This window comes from Letharia columbiana, assembly GCF_014066305.1.
Source record: "Letharia columbiana isolate WasteWater2 chromosome Unknown Sc0000035_s1, whole genome shotgun sequence".
Taxonomy (NCBI): Eukaryota; Fungi; Ascomycota; class Lecanoromycetes; order Lecanorales; family Parmeliaceae; genus Letharia; species Letharia columbiana.
In genome coordinates, this window is record NW_023501079.1 from 356,289 (window position 1) to 379,947 (window position 23,659).

Consider the following 23,659-nt stretch of genomic DNA (forward strand, 5'->3'; position numbering starts at 1 on the left):
ATCCAGTAGTTGATGCGGTTCAAGCCTGAAAACACTTTCAACCATCGCCAGCTCTAGATCATGCGACGGGTATGACATGAACGAGAGCGGATGCGTGTACCTTTCCAATCAATAATTACGGATCTGTGTGACTCGCTTGTCATTGATGAAGAGTGTCGCTGACGCTCGCAAAGCTTGGTAAAGCATTGGCCATGCGGTTCGCTGAGTACCTACCCCTATTTTCGTAATCATTGGGAAACTAGAAAATTAGCATTAAGGCTAGCACCCCCCTCACCCAAAATCCTACTATAGATATGCCCACCACATTATTATTCTTATAACTCTCTCTATACCTCGCTATCGTTAAATTAAGGCTAGAATTACTCGCTAATATAGAATTCTTAATATTTCTTTTATCGAGCTTTCTACTAATATATAGAAGACCTTTAAAATATCGTTTCCTTTATTATTCGATATCTATAAAAATTATATTTAATATTATATCGTTAATAGATTTACTATCGCCTCTATTACTTTTATTAAAAATATTAAAAAGAGTATTATATATCGTATTATCGATAATATCTTTATCTTTAATACTTATATAGCGCTTACTATAATTAAAAAAGAGCGATTATTTAAGATATCTTAAGTAGTAAGAATCGAATTAAGAGTTTTTATCGAGAGTAAGTCGTAGTTATATTTAGATGAGATATAATATAAACTCTTCGATTAATTCGATCTTATTATAAGCGTATTTATAATCTTAAAAACTTTATACTTTATAAAGATTAATAGAAAAAGTCTTTATTATAAGACCTTAAAACGCTTATAAATCTATTATAATTAATACTTTTTAAAGATTAGTAAGTTTACTTATAATATACTTATCTTTCTAAATAAGAGCGCTATTAATAAATATATAATATAAAGAAAGCGAGGCTATATAATCTTCGAAATTCGATTTATAATTTAAATCTTAGTTAAATATTTTAAGCGTTATAGCGTCTTGCCGATATACTATTTAGATAAAATTCTTTACTATTATATTTATTAGAGTAATATTAATAATATTTATTTTAAGTAATTTCTTAGAAACGAAGTCTTCCCTTAATATAATCTATTTTCTAATCTAAAGTTAGTTATTATTATAAATAATTACTTTATATATTATATCGCTAACGTTAGATATATATATAAAAATAAAGATATTATACTCTTATATTTACTTCTTTATTTATCGAACTTTAATTTTATTAAAGAGTTCTTTTTAATTTTTAAGATTTAATTAAAGAGATATTTTAAGCTAGTAAAGAGTATATTTGTCACGGTACGCCAAGGCCTCCTCCAGAGCCACCAGCCAATTGGGCCTAGCGTGGCTTGGCACCGCACATATCTGCCCTGCGGGCACATAGAATAATCAACATCTTTTACACCACACATCAAATCATGACATAGTCACATTGTCTCCTGACAACATGGTAGCAACACCTGAAGATCATTCAACAGGCGTCTATTAAGTTATTTCGCTCCCACACCAGTTGCCTACTCCTCCCCTAGGACCCCACCTACCTCAACACCAAGTACGCTCCTACACCAGTACTCACAGTCCCACGAGTCGCTACACGACCCCACCGTCCACTAAGCGATCCTTTCAATAGGCCAGTCGCTATGCCTCTCAACAGCAGCGCCGATCCCTGGCTTCTCAGCAGAGCAAGTCCGCTCCATTACTAAGCTCATAGAAGACGTGCTCGACAAGGCACTCGACAAGCACTTTGGCCCACTGCCGCCACAGCAAAAGCAGTCAATGATGCCAAAGCCGGCACAGCAAGAGCAGGAACGGAAGCATAGGCCATTGCAACAGCCAAATTTGGAGAAATCTACGGAGAAGACTATGGAGAAGAACAAGAGCACGGGCACCAGCAGCCCTATTCAAGCGGGCACACTCTCCACAATCCCACACCAGGCCACTATGCAGAATTGCGGAGATCCTTCCCCTCGCCTCAGCAGTACTCCACTTTCTACCTCGCTTCTCGCCTCTCTTCTCGCCTCTCAACTCGCCCCCCTCTCGCCTCTCCGCTCGCTCATTCGATTCGCGAAGGATATGGAGGCTATAGGCAAGGATAGGTGCATGGATATATGGACGGCGCATGCTTAATGTAGCTATCCAGAGTGCAGCCACGAGGACGTGTCTTTTTTCATTCTTTGTGGGCATGTTGTCACGGTACGCCAAGGCCTCCTCCAGAGCCACCAGCCAATTGGGCCTAGCGTGGCTTGGCACCGCACATATCTGCCCTGCGGCACATAGAATAATCAACATCTTTTACACCACACATCAAATTATGACATAGTCACATTGTCTCCTGACAATATTATTTAGATAATACTTAAAGCTAGCTATATAGGCGTATAATATAAAGATTTATACTAAAAACTACTTCGTCTATATTAATATATCGATAAACGATTATAAGAAGAAGAAAGAAGAGTTATTTAAGAAAGATAAGGGCTATTATTCGAGTAGCGAGAAAATTTAAAAAATAGAGTTTTAAGCTTTATCTTAGCGTAGTTCGAGAAAAAAAATTAATTAATATTACTATATTAAAATACTATTAATTCTCTTAATTTTTTTATTAACTTATAGCGTATATTTAACTTATAATTTTATACTATTTAAATAATTTAAACTATATAATAATTAATTAATTTAAATATATTAAATATTTAATATTTTTATAGCTTTTACGAGGCCGGCGCTAATAATCGATTATTAAATCTTATTTTCTAAATTTCGATATATAGCTATTTAAATCTCCTTCTTCTTATTCTTCTTCTTATTTATCTTTTTACTACTTCTATTTATAATCTTATTTTTTAATAAAATAACTTCGATAAAAGCATTTAAAGAAGTATATAATCGATAATCTACCTCTATAGAGATAATAGTATAAAGTTATAATACCTCTATAAAGTTCTTTATCTCGTCCCTTAATCGTATAATTATTCCTCTTAGAACCTCTATCTCTTTTTATTTAAAAGACGATAATTAATATATTTACTTTAATATATAAAATTTCGCTTTAATCTTTTCTAGAGCCTCTATAAAGGTCGCTTCTTTATTAAGATTTCTCTAAATTTATTAAATAAAATAAGCCCTCCGCAGTTTATCTATATTACCCTCTACTTAAATTAGATTATTAAATAGCTAAGACGCTTTAAAGAACGATTAATTAGCTATATCTAGACGAGATAATAGTTTAATTAAATTAAATAAGTAAGGCTAAATAAGTTGAGTCTAAATATACGCGTACTACTATAAAAGAAAGATTTAAGATTATTAAAGTATAGACTAATAAAGCGAATAATTCTAATATTACTACTGCTGAAATTACTATTATTAATATAAGTTATACTACTATTATTAAAGATCTTATATTAATAAGAATAAGATATCTAATCTATTAAATAATATACTAATTAATATAGTAATAGAAGTAAAAGTAGAGGTATTAATAATCGTATAAACTTTCTTTTTAATTAACTAGATTTCTTTATTAATAGCCTTTATCTATATAACTTAATTCTATTAAATTCTTAATTACTTCTATATTCTTACTAGCGGATTTATAGTAATAATATTAGATTTCTTCTTTATAATCTTATTTTATCTAGTAATTTAAGCGCTAGTATGTTACGAGCGTACCCTTGACACACCACTCAGCCCTATGGCTAGGGGCCTTGGCGGAGGCATCTCCTACTATATCATGCCTCCTTCCTACATACATAGTTCGGTAGCCTTATTATCCTTGATCTACCTCACCCATACTGGTATCGCACCTATGCTGGTCCTGACATTATAATAAGGCTCCTTCGTATACCCGGCGAAGAGAAATGCAATCGGACACACTCCATTCGAATTAGCGGACGAATTCAAAGAAATGCGCTGGCAGGGGCTTTGTCAAGACGCCTTAAATGGATGAGACATCGTATCCCTGGGTAAGCCCACCAGACGGGTAACTCGATTTCATAGCGAATCGGACTCGGCAAACAGTGGTCGAGGGATAAATAAGGCATTGGACCATTCGTACGGCTAGCGAATCGAAAGAAATCACCAACACCCCCACACTCACAGTGAGCCTGCTACAATGGCAGCAAACGTACGACCTCTTCACTGAGCATGTCGACAACACACATAGTGAGCCTGCTACAATGGCGACGGGAACAGACCCGGCAACACGATTACGATCCGACCTCTTCACTGAGCATGTCGACAACACACATAGTGAGCCTGCTACCAAATGGCATTCAAATTCTTATCACCTACCTTCCTACCAAACCCTACGAATCGACAAGGAGATGGAACGGAGGATGGATTCTTGATGGCAAGAGCATGGGAGACACAGGGCAAATCTACAGTGAAGCTCCCAGGCCAGGCTGCCAAAAGGTGTTGGAGGTGAATGCATGCGTTGGATTTTCTTCAATTCTACCGAAGGACTTGATGGCAAGAGCATGGGAGACACAGGGCAAATCTACAGTGAAGCTCCCAAGCCAGGCTGCCAATAGGTGTTGGAGGATGACACATGCATGCGTTGGATTTTCTTCAGTTCTACCGATGGACTTGATGGCAAGAGCATGGGAGACGCAGGGCAAATCTACAGTGAAGCTCCCAGGCCAGGCTGCCAGTAGGTGTTGAAGGCGAAAAAAAGTGGAGGACTATGACAAGACGACTGGGCAAGGAGAAGAACTCGGAGAATCTTGCTGGCACGCAGGCAAGACATGGCCAATATCTCCAGGATCTCTGCAGGACAATGTGGGTATGGCAGGCATGGATGGCACAGTCAAGACCAGCATGCGATCCGATGTTTTCGACTACTACCACTACACCTCGGCAAATCTTCTCCGGTCGAGGCCTACACGGACTATGGATGTTTGGAGACACAGGGCAAGCAATGGGCGTGCATCTCCGGTCTACCAGCCATGGGGGCCATGGCTATTGAGAGGGGGGGTAGTGTTACGAGCGTACCCTTGACACACCACTCAGCCCTATGGCTAGCGGGCCTTGGCGGAGGCATCTCCTACTATATCATGCCTCCTTCCCACATACATAGTTCGGTAGCCTTATTATCCTCGTTCTACCTCACCCATACTGGTATCGCACCTATGCTGGTCCTGCATTAGTAAGTAAATAATATAATTTTTAAAATTTATTATTAATAATAAAATTTTTTTTAAATAATTAAATTTATTATAAAATTTTAATTTTATAATTTTATTTTTTTTAAAATTAAATTTTTTTTTTTTTTTTTTTTTTTTAAAAAAAAATTTATTTAAATAAAAAAAAAAAAAAAAAAAAATTTTTTTTTTTTTTTTAATTTAGAATTATCTAATATAATATCGAAGTTATTTAAAGAGATATTTTAGTCGATAGTACTACTTTTTTTCTATTTCTTCGAGAAAGACTCTTTCATAATAAAAATTTCTAATTTAAAGAAATCTTATTTAAGATTATAGATATATATAATTCTTATAATAACTCCCTTTCTCTTTTCTTTAATTAATTATTATTTTACTAAATTATTAATATCCTTCTACTTAGTAATATCGCTATATTAACTATTTATAACCTTAATATTTTCTAAGAACGAAAGCGTAATAATAGCGTTCTAAAGGATTATCTTATAGTCTTTCTTTTTTATCTTCTATTTAACCTCTTAAATAATCTTTAAATTAAACTCGTAAAAATCGAATTATTTAAAAATAGTAAAACAGGCGCGTACCTCCTTCTCTTTTTATAGAATATTTATATTAATTAAATAGATTGATAATTTTATAAAAAAATTAATAGGCTGGAATAAAACGATAGAAGGAGGGCTTTATTTGATTATATTAGGCTTATCGATAAGAAGAAAAGATTTCTTCGTCGACTTAGGTTTTAAAGTAAATTTCTTTAATTTATATCCCTCTTTAGTAATATCGATAACGATTACGGCGGCTTTCTTATTAAATCTATTAGAGGGTCGCTTATTTCGTGTATTAATAGCCATATTTGGCGATAGCGAGGTGTGGGGAGGGTTATAAGAATAATAATATGGTGGGCATATCTACAGTAGGATTTTGGGTGAGGGGGGTGCTAGCCTCAATGCTAATTTTCTAGTTTCCCAATGATTACGAAAATAGGGGTAGTACAGGCAGAAGCGAAGGATGACGCTGCTTCGGATGCCGCTTTCGTTGAGCAGTCATGGATTCAACGGATTGCTATTTGATTCTATTGGTTTATTCTTGCTATCGAGTCTGTGTCTGCTGAACGCCTGAGTCATTCAGGCTTCGTCTCGGTGCACCCCAGCAGATCATGCCGCTCTGCTTCGTCTGGAGACTGGATTTTTCGATTCCAATCCGAGAGGACCACCTCGACATCCCAATGTCGTCAAAGTCCGAGCAGGGCCGACGACGTTGCAGGGGTAAATTCCTTGTCCGCCTCCTGCTTCCTCTCGCGCACGCACCGCGCACACTCACACCTCTTACCGATGTATCCTTCCACCCTGCCCCTCCTCTCCGCCTCAGACAACGACGCCAACGTGTACGACACGCATATCTCCTCGCCTTCTTCAATATCCCTCAGCGCAACCACATTGACCGGGCCTCCGATACCGCCGTCTTGCGCCTCCCATGCGGCGGCCGGATCGCAGTCGTGGTTGAAAATGCTGAGCAGCGGACTGACGCCGACGTCTAGACTTTTGCCGACGAGGGCGATCTGCTTGTTGTTTTGGATCCGCAGGAAGAGCGTCTGCAGGGCCCAGGGGTCGAAGCGTGGGTCTGTGAATATGTCGACGCCCATGGTCTGCAGGACATGCGCGGGACCGATGATGTTCTCCTGCACACTGAACGGTGAGGGGATCTGGGTGTCGTAGTCTGCCTTTAAGGCTGCGACGCAGGGTACCTTTAGGGGTTTGACCTTTTGCTGCACGGCTGTCGCGAGCACCTTCAGCATAACGAGGGGAACGCCGTCGTTCTCCGGATTCGTCGCGCCGCCCGACTGGTAGATTTCGGAAAAGTCTTTCCCGCAGAGGATCTTGTGGTAGGAGCTCAGGGCGTCGGCTTTGCACTCTTCGCTGCAAAAGCCGATACTGCAGCAGCCAGCGGCGATGCCTTTACCAAACAGGGTGAGACAGCAAGCTCCGCAGTGGTCGGCCGCGCAGTAGTTGTTCTTGCAGCTATTGTGACCGCAGTTTCCACCCGGAGCAACGTTTCGGACCGCGAAGATGGACTTGTTCCGCAGGATCTGCTCGCCTTTGCGGATCTTTTGTGTCGCGAAGACTCCGAGGTTCTCATTTGATTCACCGCTTCCTAGCGAGCTGGGAGCGACGGCGGCGTTGTGCGATGCGTCCTTGAACTTTGCCTTGAGCCTCTTCGTCGCTGCGCTGCTACGATCAATCTCGCCCGCGACGATCCAAGGGTATGCGGTTCGATGCACTTGCCCTCTCATTGCTGCGGTCTCGGTGGCGGTGGTATCTTGGAGCTGCTCCCACAAGATTCGCTTGCGCTCTTGCAGTCTCTCTCGAGTCTCTTTGAGCAAGATAGTGAAAGACGGTTCGTTGGGAATTCCTTCCAGATAATGCTCGAGAGTGTAAACCGCATCCTCGTACGCTTCGAGACAGTTAAGACCTTGGACCACGAGAAGAGTGGCCTGTCTGTAACCGGAGGCCATCTGATCAATGATGTCATCATTACTTCCTTTACTCCTGCCGTGTGAGTCCAGAAACGCCATCATCACGCTCGCTGCCACACTATCTCTATGTCCCGTGTTGTTTTCCACTGCCAGATTCAACTCCTTGACCAGAAGACAGGCTCTGTACGCATCTGCGACGGCAAGCTCGGCGTACCCTAAAGCCAACAGCGTTGCGGCGCGTCCGATCCAGGCACTGGGGAGGTAAGGATGCAGGCGGATCTCGCGGTGGTCGCCGATCAGGGCTTTCTTGAGGTACGCATTCGGCACCATCTATCCCACTCAGCAGTCAGCGTTTGCCGTCAGAGGGTGTACGGAAGGCTCACTCACGGATTCAGGAATCTTCCATGCATCGAATCTGCTGGTGGCTTTCCATGGCTCGGTGAGCACGGCTGGGGAGCCCAATAGGTTCTTGAGGTGAGGTTGACAATTGGGCTCGTCGGCGGCGACGACGTCTAGAGTTTTTGTCTTCGCCGACTCCTTCACGGCGTTGAGCATTTCGTTCAAGCACGGCCCTGGAGTGCTGTTAGGATTGAGCTTTGAACCATTGTGAGGGAGATGAGAGCACCGTAAAGCTTTTCCATGTCTTTCTTGGAGACCTTTGAGCTTTTGGCCGCCATCTTGTGATTCGGTCCGTGAGGCCAGTGCTGAGTCCTGACTCGAGTCACGAGGCGAGTTTTGCCGAGAGGATGGTCGAGACTGCGTGGTTGGAGCTCTGACGGTGGATGTAAATGGTTGGCGAGTGTGTTGTTTGAAGGAAATTCATTTCAGCGATCGCTGTTTCAGAACCCGAGGAGATTTCATTGACAATCAACGCCTCGAGGTTGAGGCTGGGCCAAGTGAGGTAAAGATTGGGGTATGAACTCAGTTCCCAGCCTTTCCAGCGCAGTCCTTGGACTTTGGACTATGTGACACGGAGACAGGACTCCTTGATGAAGAGACACGACATGTAAAGATTAGGAATTGATCACTTCAATCCATGTGCGATCTCTGCTGGCTGAAAACGCATTCTCTGCATGCAACAGAGTCTCTGTCCCGGTGGACGGTCTGTTTCCCATGCTTCGACCTGCAAACCCCCTCACGAAGAAAAGAAGAAGAAAAAAGAAAAAGAACCACCACCGCCACAACCCACAGCCCCAGCACGCAAGCAGTAAGTAAGTAAGTAAGTAAGTAAGTAAGTTTTTAAAAAATAAGAAACAAAAAGACACGTCCATCCATCCACCCACCCACCCCCCTCCCTCAACCAACCCTCTCCACAACCCCAACCCCCACATCCACCACCACCACCGCCCGAATCAACCGCTCCACAACCCCGTACGCGCCCAGATACGGCACCACCACCACCCCCCGGCCCCGATCCAAACGTCCCGGCCGCCACAATCCCGCCTCCTTGCAACCGCACCAGCTCATCCTTCACGCCCTGCGCCTCCGTCGGGCCCACATCGCCCTCCCACGCCTCCCGTGAGCGGTGCGTCCGGACGGGGGCGTGGAAGATTCGGAGCAGCTGATGCGGTGGGTTTTTGTATGCGCGCTGGGGAGGGAGGGATGAGGTCATTTTTTGGGGGGGTTTGTTTTGGGAGGGAGGGAGGGTTTTGGGGAGGGATCGGCTCACGCGTAGGATGAGAGCGTAGGTCAGAGTTTGGTCGGCGAGGGTGGCGCCGAGGTGGGACATGATGGGGAGGTGGCGGCGGCGGTCGATAGTGAAGGGGCGGTAGGCGGGCAGGTTGCCGAATCGGAGGTGTTGCTCCACTGTGGAGGGATGAGTTTCGGGGTCTGTGGGGTAGAGGAGGATGGGCGGTGGTCCCTGGAAAGCCCGGGGGGGAGGATGACATGCTGACTGTTGGGGTTTTGCTAGAGAGGGATAAGCTGTCGCGAGGTGCGGATGCGGGTGAGCGATGGGTTGGGGTGGATTCTGTGGAGGTTGTTGTTGCGGTGTTGGCGACATTGTTGATGAGCTTCCGGGGTGGGGCGGAGACGTACTGCGTTGGCTGGAGACGAGCTGGAGGACGAGAACAGACCGAGTGGTATTGTAGAGCTGGTGGTCTTGGGGGGTTTTGATGTAAAGGCTGGAAGCCAGTAGAGGTTGTGGTTGTGGTTGGGATGGAGAAGTTTATAGAGTGAGATGAAGACCTTGGTAGGTTAGCAATCGGTATGTCCACGCCTCTGATAGCTTAGAGGGTATCTAATTCATAATAGGTTCGATTCCTATCGGCGCTGATACAATAATATGATTATTTTTTATTTTCTGGCAGCGCCAATACTGCAGTACTGCCGTTGTATCTTCCCCAAAGGTCGTGGGGTTCGAATCCAGTTATATCTAATCTAGCTTGAGTGTAGCAGCAGAAATGTTGTCCTTGTCGTGCGGGGGCACGTATCTATAGTTGCGGTCGAGCTTAGAGGGTATTTGATTCATAATAGGTTCGATTCCTAATGGCGCTGGTACAATGGTGTTGCGGTGCTTCTTATTTTCTAGAGTGAGATAATAACCTTGGTAGGTTAGCAATCGGTATGTCCACACCTCTGATCGAAAAAGAATCATCCGGAACAGCTGTGGACAAATTCGCTTATTAAGCGAGTAAACGAAGGTCTTGTCACTGTGACTTAGTAGAAGGACAACGGTGGACAGGCGACAACTCGGAACATCTAAAGATGCTCTGCAGCATGCTCTGTGAATTTGTTGGCCCAATCGATTGCATTGCCTGCCAATAGCCAGCTTTCTGACTTGCTATTTTTGACCAAACACTACGGCAACTGTGCGAATGTATAGTGCTGCAGAGGCTAGCAACTATTCAGAGCTCTGTGAAACCGTCAACCAAATCCCTCTCGAGTAGTCATCGCTTCCCCGCCTTCCATTCCGCCATCCAAGCCTTGACAAAGGTAGCCTCATCCATTTGTGTGTCCGCTACCGGAGCCGGCGGCAAGGTCGCTGTTGTCTCGTTGGGAAACAACCCATTCTCATCCCAATGGTGCACGGCTCCCTCGATCAGTATAAATGGCTCATCAGTCGTACTCGTCCTAGGCTTTGCTTCAGGCGCGTGGGGCGTCGCGCCTCTCCAGGGATCATCTTCCCCATCGATGAAGGCTAATCTGTCATAGCTAATGTTATACCCACCATACGCATTGATGATAGCCGTGTCGGATGGAGTGGTGATGTTGAAAGCGTCACGGCAGATGATGGACTCATACTGTAGGGTGATGGTACGTGAGATGAGAGGGAGTTGATCCTTGGGGACGCCAGAGCCTGTTTGGAGGAATCCCCACTGGCTGCAATATTGATACGGCCAGCTTCTCCATGTCTGAGTGATATCGTCCAAGGCGTAGAAGGAGGCATTGTGTGTTGTATAGCATTCATTCGTTGTCTGCCCCCCAGCAATGCAGGGCTGGACGAGGGTCGTGTTAACGTAACTGATAAAATTAAGCATTTGCGTCGTGAGGGTTGCAGATTGAGGAGCGTAGCCGCCTGCTGCCACTAGTTGCTTGACTGTGCTTGTTAGGTTTGCTGGGACCGGTTGGAGGGTGCTGTTGGCTGTGATGTTGCCGCAATACTGCGAGAAAGAAGGGTCATTGACGGCGGGGTCCCAATTGCGGCCTTGCCAGCCTCCTATCCCTGAGCTGAGTGCGTTGGCAAAATCATCATTGTATCTAATTGCCATTAGTAAAGCGTCCAAGCCTGCGACAATGTTTCTCGAGTGGGAATTTGCCAATGAGGCCGACGAGCGAAGTTTCTAGGCGCAACCTCTTCTGTACAAGGCTCATCGCAAGCGGCTCAAAGGTCCACAATCTGCGCTCCGGCCACAACGAGAAGCAGATTAATCAAATAGAGAACGTACTGAATATCTTGCAGGCCGAAGGACGTCTTGAGCTCCTTGATCAGTCCTCTGGTGTTATTCTTCCCAAGTAATATATTGTCGACAATATTCGTAAGCTTCTGTGTAGCCAGAATGCAGTCAGGCGGTCCATACTCCCGTACTGGCTCGTAGTACTCCCAGAAGTCATAGATTGCCTTGGTCACGCCAGAAGATGAAATTGCCCCTGAAACTGATCAATACCATGTTCTTCACCAACCCTCCCTCTCCCCAACAAAGTACTCACCGTAATAGGTATCCGGATACGTCTTCCTCAGAAAAGCGACAAAGGCCCCCGCATAACTGCCCCCATACGCAATGTAAGGTGTATGGGGAGCTGTAAGCTTCTGGTCTTCCAATCCCTCAAATACGACATTCCTTGCAAAAAACGCTGTATCAGCCAGCGCCTGCTGCGTCGTCAAGAACCTCAAGTTCTCCGTGCTCAAATCTGGCGTTGGGAAACTAGTCCCGTAATAGCGATGCTCAAGCACCACGGCAATGCCACCCGTCGCTTCAGCAAGCTGATGTGCGATCCCTTTCTGTAAATAGGGGAGACGGTCTGTGGCGTCGTCTTCGCCGGATTCGAGCACTATGACGGGCTGAAGTACGCGGATTTTGGAGTCAGCATTGCTTGTTCGAGGCAGGTAATGGATTTACGAGACAGGTCTCGGGGGTAGAAAAGTCCTCTTGCTCCCCAAAATATGTCTTGTGACTCAAGTTCAATACCACATAGGAAGGATCAACTCCGAAATGTACGTACCCCACCCGGTTTGTAGTATGTGGCGTCGAAGAAGTAGCGCAGATTGAACTTCCCAGAAGAGTGAGGCTCATACATAGATTCATTATGAAAGTGATCGATGGGAACCGAGAGGTTATAGGCGGGGTAGAGAGTTGAAGGGTCAACATCTCTTTTGGAGAGGATCTGGCGGCGGGAGAGATTGGGAGCGACGCCGGATCTGAGAGAGGAAATGGGCTGGGAGGCAGATTTTGCGGTGGCAAGGGGAAGGAGGGAGAGCAGGAGGGTGGGGACGTTCAAATGCATGATGTGATGATAGAGCGAAGTAGGATATAATGAAGATGGAAACCTTAGAGCCGCAGATTTCGTAATGTCATGCGAAAGAATAGAGACTTCATCCAAGAGACAGAAGGATTGAAAGGATTGGTAAATGGGATGCGCAAAAAGAGAGACATCCTTTGTGCTACCTACGTTATGTAGTAAACGGTGGATGTGGGGATCACCGTCACCGTGCATGATGCGGTCCCTCCTACTCAATAGGGAAGGTGAGATCGCAGTCGCGGGACGCTCCTGCAGCGGCCATCTCCACTACGCGAGAGGACCTACCTAGATAAGTCTTAGGCCTTGTGTAAGGTTGCATGATAGGAGAAGAGCTGATCGGGTTTCTGCGACAGCTATGCTATGTAGATGAATGAAGAAGGTCGGCTCGAGTCGACGGCGGAGAAGTGGCAATGGTCTGTCCTTGATCTAGACTATGAAATTTTCTGAAATATAGGACCGAAGCACCAAGCCAAGCTCTCGCCTGGTCATTTTACATGGTAAGCCTGGTCAGTATCCAAGACCCGACACGTTCCGACTGCGTAGGGGCGCTGGGGGAGGGGGACTTGCCATGACATAACAACACAGGTCGAGCGAAAGTGTGATTGGCAGCGTTGACAGAAATACACAGGGGAGGGTGAAAAACCTGCTCACTTTGCGCCGAGAAGAGGAGGCGAGGGAGAAGGGATTGGTTCTGTATTTACATTTGATGCTTCTTCTGAAGGATCGAAAGTTTAGGTCGGAAAGGCATTGCGCGAATTTGATATTTGCATGAAGAGAGATTTGAGTTGGCAATTCTTTTGCATATCTATTTGAATCTATTACCCGATTCTCGGTCCGACAAAGGAAAGGTACATTACTACGTCTAATCCTCTCTCTCAATCAATTTCAGTAGAAAGCCAAGGCAAACCCTAGCCCTTCCGCTTGGCGAAAGCCTTTAGAAGCATGCATGCCACAGATCCCTATCGCAAGCTGAGAAGCAAAAACCGAAACCCCAAAACCGAAAGAGATCCTTTTATCGCCCTTGTTGCGCAGGCCTACCATCCAGAGACACCCTCTTGCGGTCCAGTCTCCTATTCACAGCCCCCAGCACAACCTTCAGAATCCCGTCCGCATTCAATCCTGTACTTCCACCATCTTGACTCTTCCAAGGTACCGTATCAACGATATCTCTTCCCCCACACAGCGGCGCGATCCCATCATCGAGTTCTTGCAGCGCCTCTGCTGCGCCGCTCTCTTCGCCGACCTGGAAGAATTGGATACCGACTTGCCACGGTGGCGCGTCAAGTTTGTCAAGCTTCTTGACGTAAGAGATGATGACGGATTCGGGATCATCGGTTGGGACGCCGTCGGTGATGACGATGATGTTGAGGGGTTTCACGGCGTCCATGTTGGATTTCTTGGCTTCGCACTCCCTGAGGTAAGGCTTTAGGATCGCGTTCAGCTTGGTACCAATAGGTGTTCCACCTCCAGGCTTGACCGTGTCGAATATACGCTGGACCTCATTTGGACGAGTGATATTCTGGTAGCTTTGTGAGTCGGGGGCGTTGAGGAAGTAGATGTCGATGCCGTCTTTGTCATGGGCGGTACATATCGGCGCGATGGATGCGATGGCGAGGGAAGTCTCGCGCCATGAACGGCCAGCCATGGAGCCAGAGTCATCGATTAGGAAGACGGTGTCGAAAGTGGAGAGAAATGCGTAAGGATTGTCCGTTGAGGCTGCGACAGTGGTTGCTGGTGGGGAATAGCTTGGTGGTGGCTCCGAATTACTTGATGCGAAGGGATTTGCTACTGTTGCAGGTTGTGCTGGCTGATTGTCAGTGATCATCCTAGTTGGAAAGATGCGAGGAGCGTACCTGGACGACGGGTGGCAGGAGCTGGGGTGCTGGTTGCAGCAATTGGACTTTGTGTCACCGAGGTGGGGATCGAACGCTTTGATGATTTGGACATGGTTGAGAATGTTCTTTCAAGAGTGGAAGTCTTGCGAGACCCTTTTTTAAATAAGTTGAATGGCATATTGCTGTGTTGGGAGAAGCGATTTGTAGAAGGTATAGAGGCAGGATGGCATGATGATGTTTCATAGAGGAAAGGCATGATTGGCTGCTGGTACCGAGATCGGGATAAAGGGCAGGCGTGGTCAAAGTGTTACAGTTTCGGAAGTAGACTTGATTTGCTCAGAAGCAAGAAGGCAGGCAGCGTTTGAGAACGGAAGGAACAGCTGAATTTATTGGTGCTTGAGGCTGCTTCTCTGTCTTGATGGCAAACACAAATCTGCACGCGTTGATGCCTACTTATATGAAACGTGTAGAGCCCATGATGTCTGGTCATGCCAGCGATAGAACACAGCATCATGACGGCAATGCCTACTCATATCTGCCCCATAGATAGCCTAAGGGCCAAGTAACTCCTCATCGGAGCTGTATGTGGATCTTGTGTATCAGATTCGCCTTCACATAGCCTCTTTTGCCATGATTGTTGTGGGACTGGTGGAGTTCTGTCTGCAGGAAAATGGCGGGCAAGGCTGAGGCTCGGGCGGAGGGTAAAACCAAGCCATGACGAGGCTGTGAACTCAACCAATGAAATCGCTATAACCCAGAAGCACTGCCGCATCCTTTCCTCTTCGGGATTAGTCTCATCCTCTAATCTGCTGCCTTACGACTTACGAGGTACCTCGAGACGGATGGGCATTCCTGCCGCAGGAACGGAGAGATGAAAGCCGCTCGACCGAATATCAACATCGTGAACTCCGCTCATGGATAGCAGCGGCTCATACCATCAAGGCGAGATGAGCAGTTAAAGGCAGTGCAGAGTAACCGGTTGATGACCTCTATTGGTCTTACAGTATTACATGCTCACAGTATCTGAGTAGAGGGTGGCGCGGCATCGGCTTGCTCCGACCAAACGCCTGAATAGTAGGCAGATGAGTGCTCATGTGCCTTCAGGCGGTGGCCGTACAGCTCCGCGCATTCAAAGTGCATACACAGGCGTCCAGTCCCTCTTCACTGCCGTATACATCGCCTTGGTATCCCGATGAGCTCGACAACCCCTACCATGGAACCTTTCGCCTGCATTGGCCCATGTACCTCCTGTGGGGTTCTCTAGCCAGCTCTCCTTGCTCTTATCCTCCTTCCAACATCCAGAACATATGCCGACCTGGAAAGAAGGGCGAAGTCGCTCCAAAACAGGCATCAACCTAGTGCGTGCGCCGCAGTGAGTGTGGTTGTCGTCGATTTGATACGAAGGGCACTCCTTGAGCTTAGCTATGATATCGTTGAGGTTACCATTGTAAGGCTCGAGCTCTTCAGGCGCAGGGTCAAAGGCGCTTTCAATCCGTAGTGTTCTTCCTTTGCGACAGAGGAAGCGAATAATCTCGCCCAGTTGATATGCGTCACATTGAGGCGATGAACTGTAGCCGAGCCTGCACTGAGTCTGCTTGGAGATATAGAGGTTGATGAAATGTTTTTGAATGGAACTCAGAGTGTCCAAGACGTAGTCGCGTCGACAGGCAAGCTCTTCTGTCCGCTGGTCAGCGCCATCTGTCAAGCTCCATTCGGTAACGCACCTTCGACGCCACCGGGTAGAATCCACCATAGAGCATCCTCTCCTTCCCGCTCTTCATCTTCGGTACTGTTCTGCCTTTTTGAAGCCTCGACGATCAGAGCCGCGCTACATTGACGTACCCAATCCGGAAACCCGAAAAACAAACCGGCCAACAACCTTTGGCGATTCTCAAGCTCAATCTCTTGAGTCGTAGCGGACTTCCGATCTTTGAGGAGTGTGATTTCCAATCCCTGCCGTATCAAGTATTCCGCGATAGTATTTGAGCAAGCGAACCTGTCGGCCACGATGGAAAGTAGTGCTATGAGATTGACGGAATGTGCGCGTAGGACTGGCCAGCTTGTAGAAGGATCGTGCAAAATCTTGAAGAAAAGCCTGACGACCGTGCCGGTTGAGATGCAACCCTCGGGGAGAGCGCCTACATCCGAAACGACGGCTTTCGGGAGTTCTGATGCGGGTATGGCTGCGGAATCATTGTATTGCCTCGTGAGGTCCTGAAGTCTCGCCTCGATAGCGATGCCTTCGCTGAATTTGACAGGATCTAGCAGCACGTTGAAATATTCGGAGGCACTGTGTAGCACATCTCTCGAACATCGATAGCAGTGATCAGTACACGTGGTGGGGTCTTTGATTTGTATAAGGATGTCGCCGTCATTGGAGATGACCACGGTAGAGGGGTTCGCTTCGGAAAAGGGCGCTGGAGCTTTTGTTGCGGCCCTTCTGCCTTGAGGCATGATGTTGACTGTGAGCTATCGGATTGACAGTGGACTTCTCGGTTGCCTCCCTGACATGGAGAAGATGCCAGGGAGTGAGGATAGTCGGTGGTCGGCTTTGCTGTAAGGACTAAGGAGAATAGGTGGTGAGCACTCCGGCAGTATAGGGCAATAGCTGAGCGATGCCGAACGCACTCCACGCCATCCTGTCACCAATAGCACGGACCGGAAAGAGATTGATGAAATAACAAGCCATAATGGAAGATTGTAGAGCTTGAGTTGAAGAGGCGGAAAGATCGACTGGTGAGCCTACAGGGCTGACCAATCAGATTGACTGCATTTCCTGCTGACCTCGGAGTACCGTTTTGAATTCCTCGTCCCTCATCAATCCTCGAAGTAAACCCCATCACCTACACCCCGAGCTAGAGCACTATAGGATCTTCACTGTTACTACCTTCCTTCAATACTATGGTAATGCGTGCATGCTAGCTATTCAACTACTCCAGCTAGCTAGGTTGACAGGCTAAGAATGACGAATGATGCACCAGCTTCTTGCCGGCTATGCCAGCTTTTAAATCCACTCATTAATGGCTTTTCCGAACAAAACCCCCTGGCCAAGAGAGCTGCAGAACGAAGCAGCCATCTTCGATCAGAGAATGGCTGTCAAAAGCGCCATTTTCGCCACAATCACCGGCCACACAATGCAAAGCCCTCAGTGGTCATGGAGGAGCGCTGTTCACGCTGTTCATGCAGGCGACGATGAACCCATACTTCGCATTTTTGTCAGGATATCTTCAGCATTGGCGCTCTTCGCGGGATATGCCATGCCAACTCCTTCTTCGCTACTGCTATCGCTCACCTTCTCTTCGGAGGAGGCAGTTTTGGGCTTCATCAATGGCCAGTGACCTTCTTTCTCATTATATCGCATTGCGAGGAAGGCGATGATGACTGCAATCCAATAGAAGTTGTACGAGAGGACAGAGCCGTAAGTTGCACTGTTTTCCCAACCGAAGAGGGCGTTGAAAATTCCCCATCCTCCGCCACCGTTAACCTCGGCATTGCAGCACTATTTTCTTTTGTCAGCGACGTGAATTTGATCGAAGGTCATGATTCGAGACTAGGATTACTGACGTTGACATGCCAGACGCTTTGACGAATATCGTAGCTTCCCGGACCAGACCCAGTCCCCGCTGCGTCACCGCCAGTGAGCGAATTCCACTAGGGATTGGTTAGCCCCAGGATTACTTTGTATCAATGAGCGGATACCGAGGCTTACCTTGTGCATCTGGAAGTCCCAGACAGCTTTGGAGAACAGGCCGGCAGCGACCAGGTATAAGAAGCAAGTTGAGATGATCAGGAAGGTCTGAATCGGAGCGAAGTTGCCTCCTCTGGATCCGATCAGTTACTTCCTATTGAATCTCACGCTGTGTGTGGACTTACCTATAGATGAAGTATCCGACCAAGCAACCAGACCCGATGCCAGTGACCACTGGCAGGGGAAAGGAGACAGCAGGAAGACCCAGGCTCACGCCTCCAATGAAGACCACAGCCTCGAGACCTTCACGAAGAACGGTGATGAAGGGCAAGATGAACAAAGCGTACTTCTCACACCAGAGCTTGAAGCGGACTCGGAGAGTGCCACGTCGCTTGGTGCTGTCCTTGACTTCGAGCGCTTTGGCGAGCTTGACACGCCACTTGTCCTGGAGTTTGGACACGCGGAGAAGGGCAGCACCCATGATGGAGATGACGAGGGATGCGAAGATGCTGAAAGATCCCTCCCAGATGTCCTCGGTGCCTGACCACTTGTCTTTGCCCAGGCCGTAGAAGGCTCCAATCAGGCCAGCGCCAACGACGATGCAAATGACTAGACCCAGGATCGTGCCAAGCCATACCTGGGTTCGGATCAGCTAGGATGAAGGCAATTGAAGCAGGATAGCGACTATGGCAAAGACTTACCTGACGCCTGAGTCTCTTGTATGTGACGGGATCACTGTCATGGCCCAGAGTTTGCTTCAGGAAGGCCAACAAAACCGAGACAATAATGCTGGTCTCCAGTGTCTCACGGAAACAGATGAAGAAGACTGGTAATGTCAAACAGCATCAGCATTGCCTTCACTTTCCAGGACCTGAAAGGAGTGGGGGGCTCACTCGGGACAGCAAATACGTTGACCGTCATGGTGAAAGATTGCGACCGGTCAATGGACTTGGAAGTACTCGAAATAAGGTATGGAAAATATTTTCTTTCTATCTTACACACTCTTTGGCCTTTGAAGGAGGAATATGTGACGGGAGAAGAAAGTCGGTAGGGCAGGTTTTTATCAGATCAGATTGATAAGGGCAAGCAGCAGCCAAATTTTTATCAGATCCGCTTCTTAGCGCAATAACCCCCACAATGACTCGGAGATGAATTAGCCCCAGCTTGGAAGATGGGTTTGATTGGCTCTTTCTTTTTCTTTCTTTTTTCTTTAATTCCTTTCGGCCTCAAGTCCCTGTGTTGTGTTGTTGATGTTAAGCTGAAGTAATTGTGTGTGGGGTTGGAGGGTGATGACTGCTGATTTCCGATGTCGGTGTGTGTTCACGCAATCGAAATAGAGTCCGGGCCGGTAAGTTAAGTGTGACGGAATGTCCCACTCTCCTAAATTCCCTTCAATTGAACTCTTGACTTTATTTTTTTTAATCCCACTCAACTTAGCGCAGGGGCAAGATCACCCGACGTGAACCTTCACTGTGATTGGCTCTCTCTCTCTCTCTGACTTCTGCTGTCTATGGTTTCCTTAATCATCAGCACGAGACATTCTTCTGACTATCACTGTCTACTCGCCTGAAGAACCTGGGCTACAATCTCCACTCTACAGAGGCCTTCACCTTCGCCTTCGCTATACTATTCTCTATACTCTACTATCCTTTTCCCTTCCGATTGACCCTCGGCCAAGAAATCGACCCGGTTGACTATTGGGCCCAGACATACAGTTCTAACTCGTCATACAGCTGGCTCGACTTGGCGTCTCGAAACAGAAAGTGGGTGCCAATATTTCGAACCCTTGGAGCCATCAATGCCAGTCCGTGTCTTGTCCTCCAACCATTGGCTGCACCCCGCAGACATTTCTTTATCTGATCCGCCTGACACCTTGCTAGACTGCAGGACCAAGACTCTGCCATCCCATCATCACACCACCTCCGAGCTTCTGCACTTTGGCAGGAAAGCTTCACCGCTTCAGTATCCCCTGGTCACGGCCATTTGTCATCTTTACCGGGCTCCGAAGGCGCAATCCAGCTCGTCCACGAGCGCCGATCCCTCAAATCTCGAGCAGGATCGTCATCTCTCACGTCAGAACGTTGTAACGAATACGGATTCAGGATCCACGCTAACGAAAGATTATCAGATCGACAATTCCCATCTTATCAGATCTTTTGATAACATCTTTGAACGCAGATAATCAGCAGCAGAAGTTAAGGGAGCGAATAGTACCTTGGGCTTGAAAACATCACGAGCACTGGGAGTCGGCTTGTAATTAACAAGCCTTCCTCTCTGCATCTACAGCTACTGTGAGCATCGAATCCACTCGCTCCTCAAATCCCAAACCTCGTCATGTTCTCTTCGTCTAGCATTCTTCTCCTCTGCTTTGGATGGCTAGCCCACGCGGCCACAGTCACATACGACTTCAACATCACTTGGGTCACCGCCAACCCTGATGGCCTTCTCAACCGACCGCTCATCGGAATCAATGGCCAATGGCCTGTACCATACATCACTGCAACTGTGGGAGACCGCGTTGTGGTCAATGTACTCAACCAACTCGGCAACGAGTCCACGAGTCTGCACTTCCATGGTATTTACCAGAATGGGTCTACGGAAATGGATGGTGTTACCGGCGTGAGCCAGTGTCCCATTCAACCAGGAGGATCGTTCACATACAACTTCACGGTAAGTCATTCCAACACGACCATGAATGCTAACGCTAACTGTTCTGAAGATTGATCAGCCAGGTACATACTGGTATCACTCACACGAGACTGCCCAGTATCCTGATGGTCTTCGTGGACCGTTGATCGTCAATGATCCCAATTCTCCTTACAAGGGGCAGTACGATGAGGAGATGGTGTTGACCGTGTCAGACTGGTATCACGACGAAATACCGAAGCTCATGAAGAGTTTTATCAGTGTGACCAACCCAACGGGGGCTGAGCCAATACCAAAATCTGCCCTCATGAATGACACCTACAACCTCACAACGCCAATCGAGCCTGGAAAGACTTACATGTTCCGCATTATCAACGTAGGCGCCTTTGCCGGTCAATACTTCTGGTTCGAAGGCCACACTATGACGATCGTGGAAGTTGACGGCATCTATACCGAGGCTGCCGAAGCCGACTTGATCTATATCACTGCAGCACAGCGTTACAGCGTTCTCGTCACAATGAAGAACGATACCTCTACCAACTACGCCTACGTTGGAAGCATGGATCAGGTAAGCATTAAGTAGCTTATGACCGGGCCCAGGACTGACTGCCATAAAGAGTTTGTTCGACACGGTTCCTGCATCCCTCAATCCAAACGGCACTGGCTGGCTCGTCTACGACGATACAGCACCTTTGCCCGCGCCTGCTCTTCTTGACACATTCAACGAGTTCGACGACTTCACGCTAATTCCAACAGACGGTGAAGAGCTCCTCGGCCCAGTCGACTACTCTTTCAACCTTGACCTGAAGATGGACAACCTAGGGGACGGAGCCAACTAGTATGCATTCTCCGGTTCCAACGAGGTATACCGCAACTGACTTGCTTTCCTAGTGCATTCTTCAACGATATAACCTATGTCCGCCCCAAAGTCCCAACCCTCTACACTGCTCTCTCCGCTGGCGACCTCGCGAACAACGCCACCATCTATGGCATCAACTCCAATCCCTACATCCTAGAGCATAACGACGTTATAGAGATCATCCTCAACAACAACGACACAGGCAAACACCCCTTCCATCTCCACGGCCACGCTTTCCAAGCCGCCGCACGCTCAGACAAAGATGCCGGTAAATACGTTGGAAACGAGACGTTCGCAGCGGTGCCAATGAGGCGGGATACTTTTATGGTGCGGCCGATGGGAAACATCGTCCTAAGGTTCAGAGCGGACAATCCTGATACGTCTCCCTTCCCCTGCCCCTTCCCATCTCCTATCAATCCCCCAGCTAACCCGAGACCTTGCACGCATCTGGTTCTTCCACTGCCACATCGAATGGCACCTCGCCTCCGGCCTCATCGCCACCATGATCGAAGCCCCCGCCCTCCTCCAAACCACCCTATCCATCCCTCCCTCCCACCTCGACGTCTGCACCGCCCAGAACATCCCCACCGTCGGCAACGCGGCCGGCAACACCGTCGACCCGCTCGACCTGACCGGCGCCCCGGAGCCCCCCCGCCCCCTGCCGGCCGGGTTCACGGCCAAGGGCATCGTGGCCTTGGTCTGCAGCTGTCTGAGCGCTTTTGCGGGCATCGCCGTCATTTCTTGGTTGGTGCTCCTTCCTTCCCTCCTCCTTACATTGTTCCGGACTGCGGGGTGCTGATGGCGGTGCGGTGTGTTAGGTACGGCGCGGGTGAGATCGGCAAGCAGGTGCCGAGCAAAGGGACCGAGGAGGCTGTCGCGGCTGCGGGGGTCGAAGATGAGATTGGTGGCGATGTCGTTGGGGAGTGAAGGTTGTTGGAGTCGGGGCTTCGATTGGCTTGGCTTGGTTTGGTTTGCTTCTCTGAGAGAGGGGGAGGGTCTCATGATGTGGCGTTGAATTCTGGTCGATACTTCAGAGTGTGGTAGGTAGATAGCTTGTGCACATGGGAAAGAAAAGCGTTTATGAATGGATTGTGCTCTTAACTCTGATTAATAATAGACAGTGCTCTGATGAAGTAAACAATGGAATGTGCTCTTAATAGACAGTGCTCTGATGAAGTAATTAATGGAATGTGCTCTTAACGTCAACTAATAGACGGTGCTCTGATGAAGTAATCAATAGAATGTGCTCTTAACTCTGATTAATAGACGGTGCAGTGCTCTGATGAAGTAGTTAATAGAATGTGCTCTTAACTCTGATTAATAGACGGTGCTCTGATGAAGTAATTAATAGAATCTGATCTTAACTCTGATTAGTAGACAGTGCAGTGCTCTGATGAAGTAGTTAATAGAATCTGTCTTAACTCTGATAATAGACAGTGCAGTGCTCTGATGAAGTAATTAGTGGATTATACTCTTAACTCTGATTAATAGACAGTGCTCCTGACGAAGTAGTTAGGGGAATGTGCTCTTAATAGACAGTACTCTGATAAAGTAATTAGTGGATAGACAGTGCTCTGATGAAGTAAACAATGGAATGTGCTCTTGACGCTGATTAATAGACAGTGCTCTGATGAAGTAATTAATGGAATGTGCTCTTAATAGACAGTGCCTTGATGGAGTAGTTAATGGATTGTACTCTTAACTCTGATAATAGACGGTGCAGTGCTCTGATGAAGTAATTAAGAGACTGTGCTTTTAACTCTCATCAATAGACAGTGCCCTGATGAAGTAATTAATGGAATCTGCTCTTGATAGACGGTGCTCTTGATGAAGTAATTAATAGAATCTGATCTTGACGGTGCTCTGATGGAGTAGTTAGTGAAATGTGATCTTAACTCTGATAATAGACAGTGCAGTGCTCTGAAGTAATTAGTGGAATGTGCTCTTAATAGACAGTGCTCTGATAAAGTAATTAAGAGAATGTGCTCTCGACGCTAATCAATAGACAGTGCTCTTGTGAAGTAATC

At 47.2% G+C, this 23,659-nt stretch overlaps 7 protein-coding genes across 7 annotated transcripts; 2 read left to right on the plus strand and 5 right to left on the minus strand.

The window, feature by feature from the left end:
- Window positions 1-1,457: 1,457 nt before the first annotated feature.
- HO173_008909 (uncharacterized protein) lies at window positions 1,458-2,137 on the plus strand (the record flags this gene model as incomplete). The annotated part of the gene is made up of 2 exons (XM_037310805.1): window positions 1,458-1,490; window positions 1,646-2,137. The coding sequence occupies 2 exons, from the start codon at window positions 1,458-1,460 to the stop codon at window positions 2,135-2,137; spliced, it is 525 nt and encodes a 174-aa protein (XP_037162369.1).
- Window positions 2,138-6,403: 4,266 nt separating this feature from the next.
- Window positions 6,404-9,647, minus strand: HO173_008910 (uncharacterized protein; the record flags this gene model as incomplete). Its single annotated transcript, XM_037310806.1, has 4 exons — window positions 6,404-7,975; window positions 8,033-8,217; window positions 8,933-9,233; window positions 9,315-9,647. The coding sequence occupies 4 exons, from the start codon at window positions 9,645-9,647 to the stop codon at window positions 6,404-6,406; spliced, it is 2,391 nt and encodes a 796-aa protein (XP_037162370.1).
- An 886-nt stretch (window positions 9,648-10,533) lies between these two features.
- On the minus strand, window positions 10,534-12,589 carry HO173_008911 (uncharacterized protein; the record flags this gene model as incomplete). Its single annotated transcript, XM_037310807.1, has 4 exons — window positions 10,534-11,344; window positions 11,533-11,734; window positions 11,795-12,146; window positions 12,308-12,589. 4 exons carry the CDS (start codon window positions 12,587-12,589, stop codon window positions 10,534-10,536), a joined length of 1,647 nt encoding a protein of 548 aa, XP_037162371.1.
- Window positions 12,590-13,616: 1,027 nt separating this feature from the next.
- Window positions 13,617-14,551, minus strand: HO173_008912 (uncharacterized protein; the record flags this gene model as incomplete). Its single annotated transcript, XM_037310808.1, has 2 exons — window positions 13,617-14,407; window positions 14,458-14,551. The coding sequence occupies 2 exons, from the start codon at window positions 14,549-14,551 to the stop codon at window positions 13,617-13,619; spliced, it is 885 nt and encodes a 294-aa protein (XP_037162372.1).
- A 1,017-nt stretch (window positions 14,552-15,568) lies between these two features.
- Window positions 15,569-16,893, minus strand: HO173_008913 (uncharacterized protein; the record flags this gene model as incomplete). The annotated part of the gene is made up of 2 exons (XM_037310809.1): window positions 15,569-16,116; window positions 16,164-16,893. The coding sequence occupies 2 exons, from the start codon at window positions 16,891-16,893 to the stop codon at window positions 15,569-15,571; spliced, it is 1,278 nt and encodes a 425-aa protein (XP_037162373.1).
- A 724-nt stretch (window positions 16,894-17,617) lies between these two features.
- Window positions 17,618-19,048, minus strand: HO173_008914 (uncharacterized protein; the record flags this gene model as incomplete). The annotated part of the gene is made up of 6 exons (XM_037310810.1): window positions 17,618-17,938; window positions 18,004-18,090; window positions 18,149-18,260; window positions 18,313-18,764; window positions 18,829-18,953; window positions 19,021-19,048. The coding sequence occupies 6 exons, from the start codon at window positions 19,046-19,048 to the stop codon at window positions 17,618-17,620; spliced, it is 1,125 nt and encodes a 374-aa protein (XP_037162374.1).
- Window positions 19,049-20,461: 1,413 nt separating this feature from the next.
- On the plus strand, window positions 20,462-22,559 carry HO173_008915 (uncharacterized protein; the record flags this gene model as incomplete). Its single annotated transcript, XM_037310811.1, has 4 exons — window positions 20,462-20,797; window positions 20,847-21,341; window positions 21,391-21,611; window positions 21,665-22,559. 4 exons carry the CDS (start codon window positions 20,462-20,464, stop codon window positions 22,557-22,559), a joined length of 1,947 nt encoding a protein of 648 aa, XP_037162375.1.
- Window positions 22,560-23,659: the final 1,100 nt, after the last annotated feature.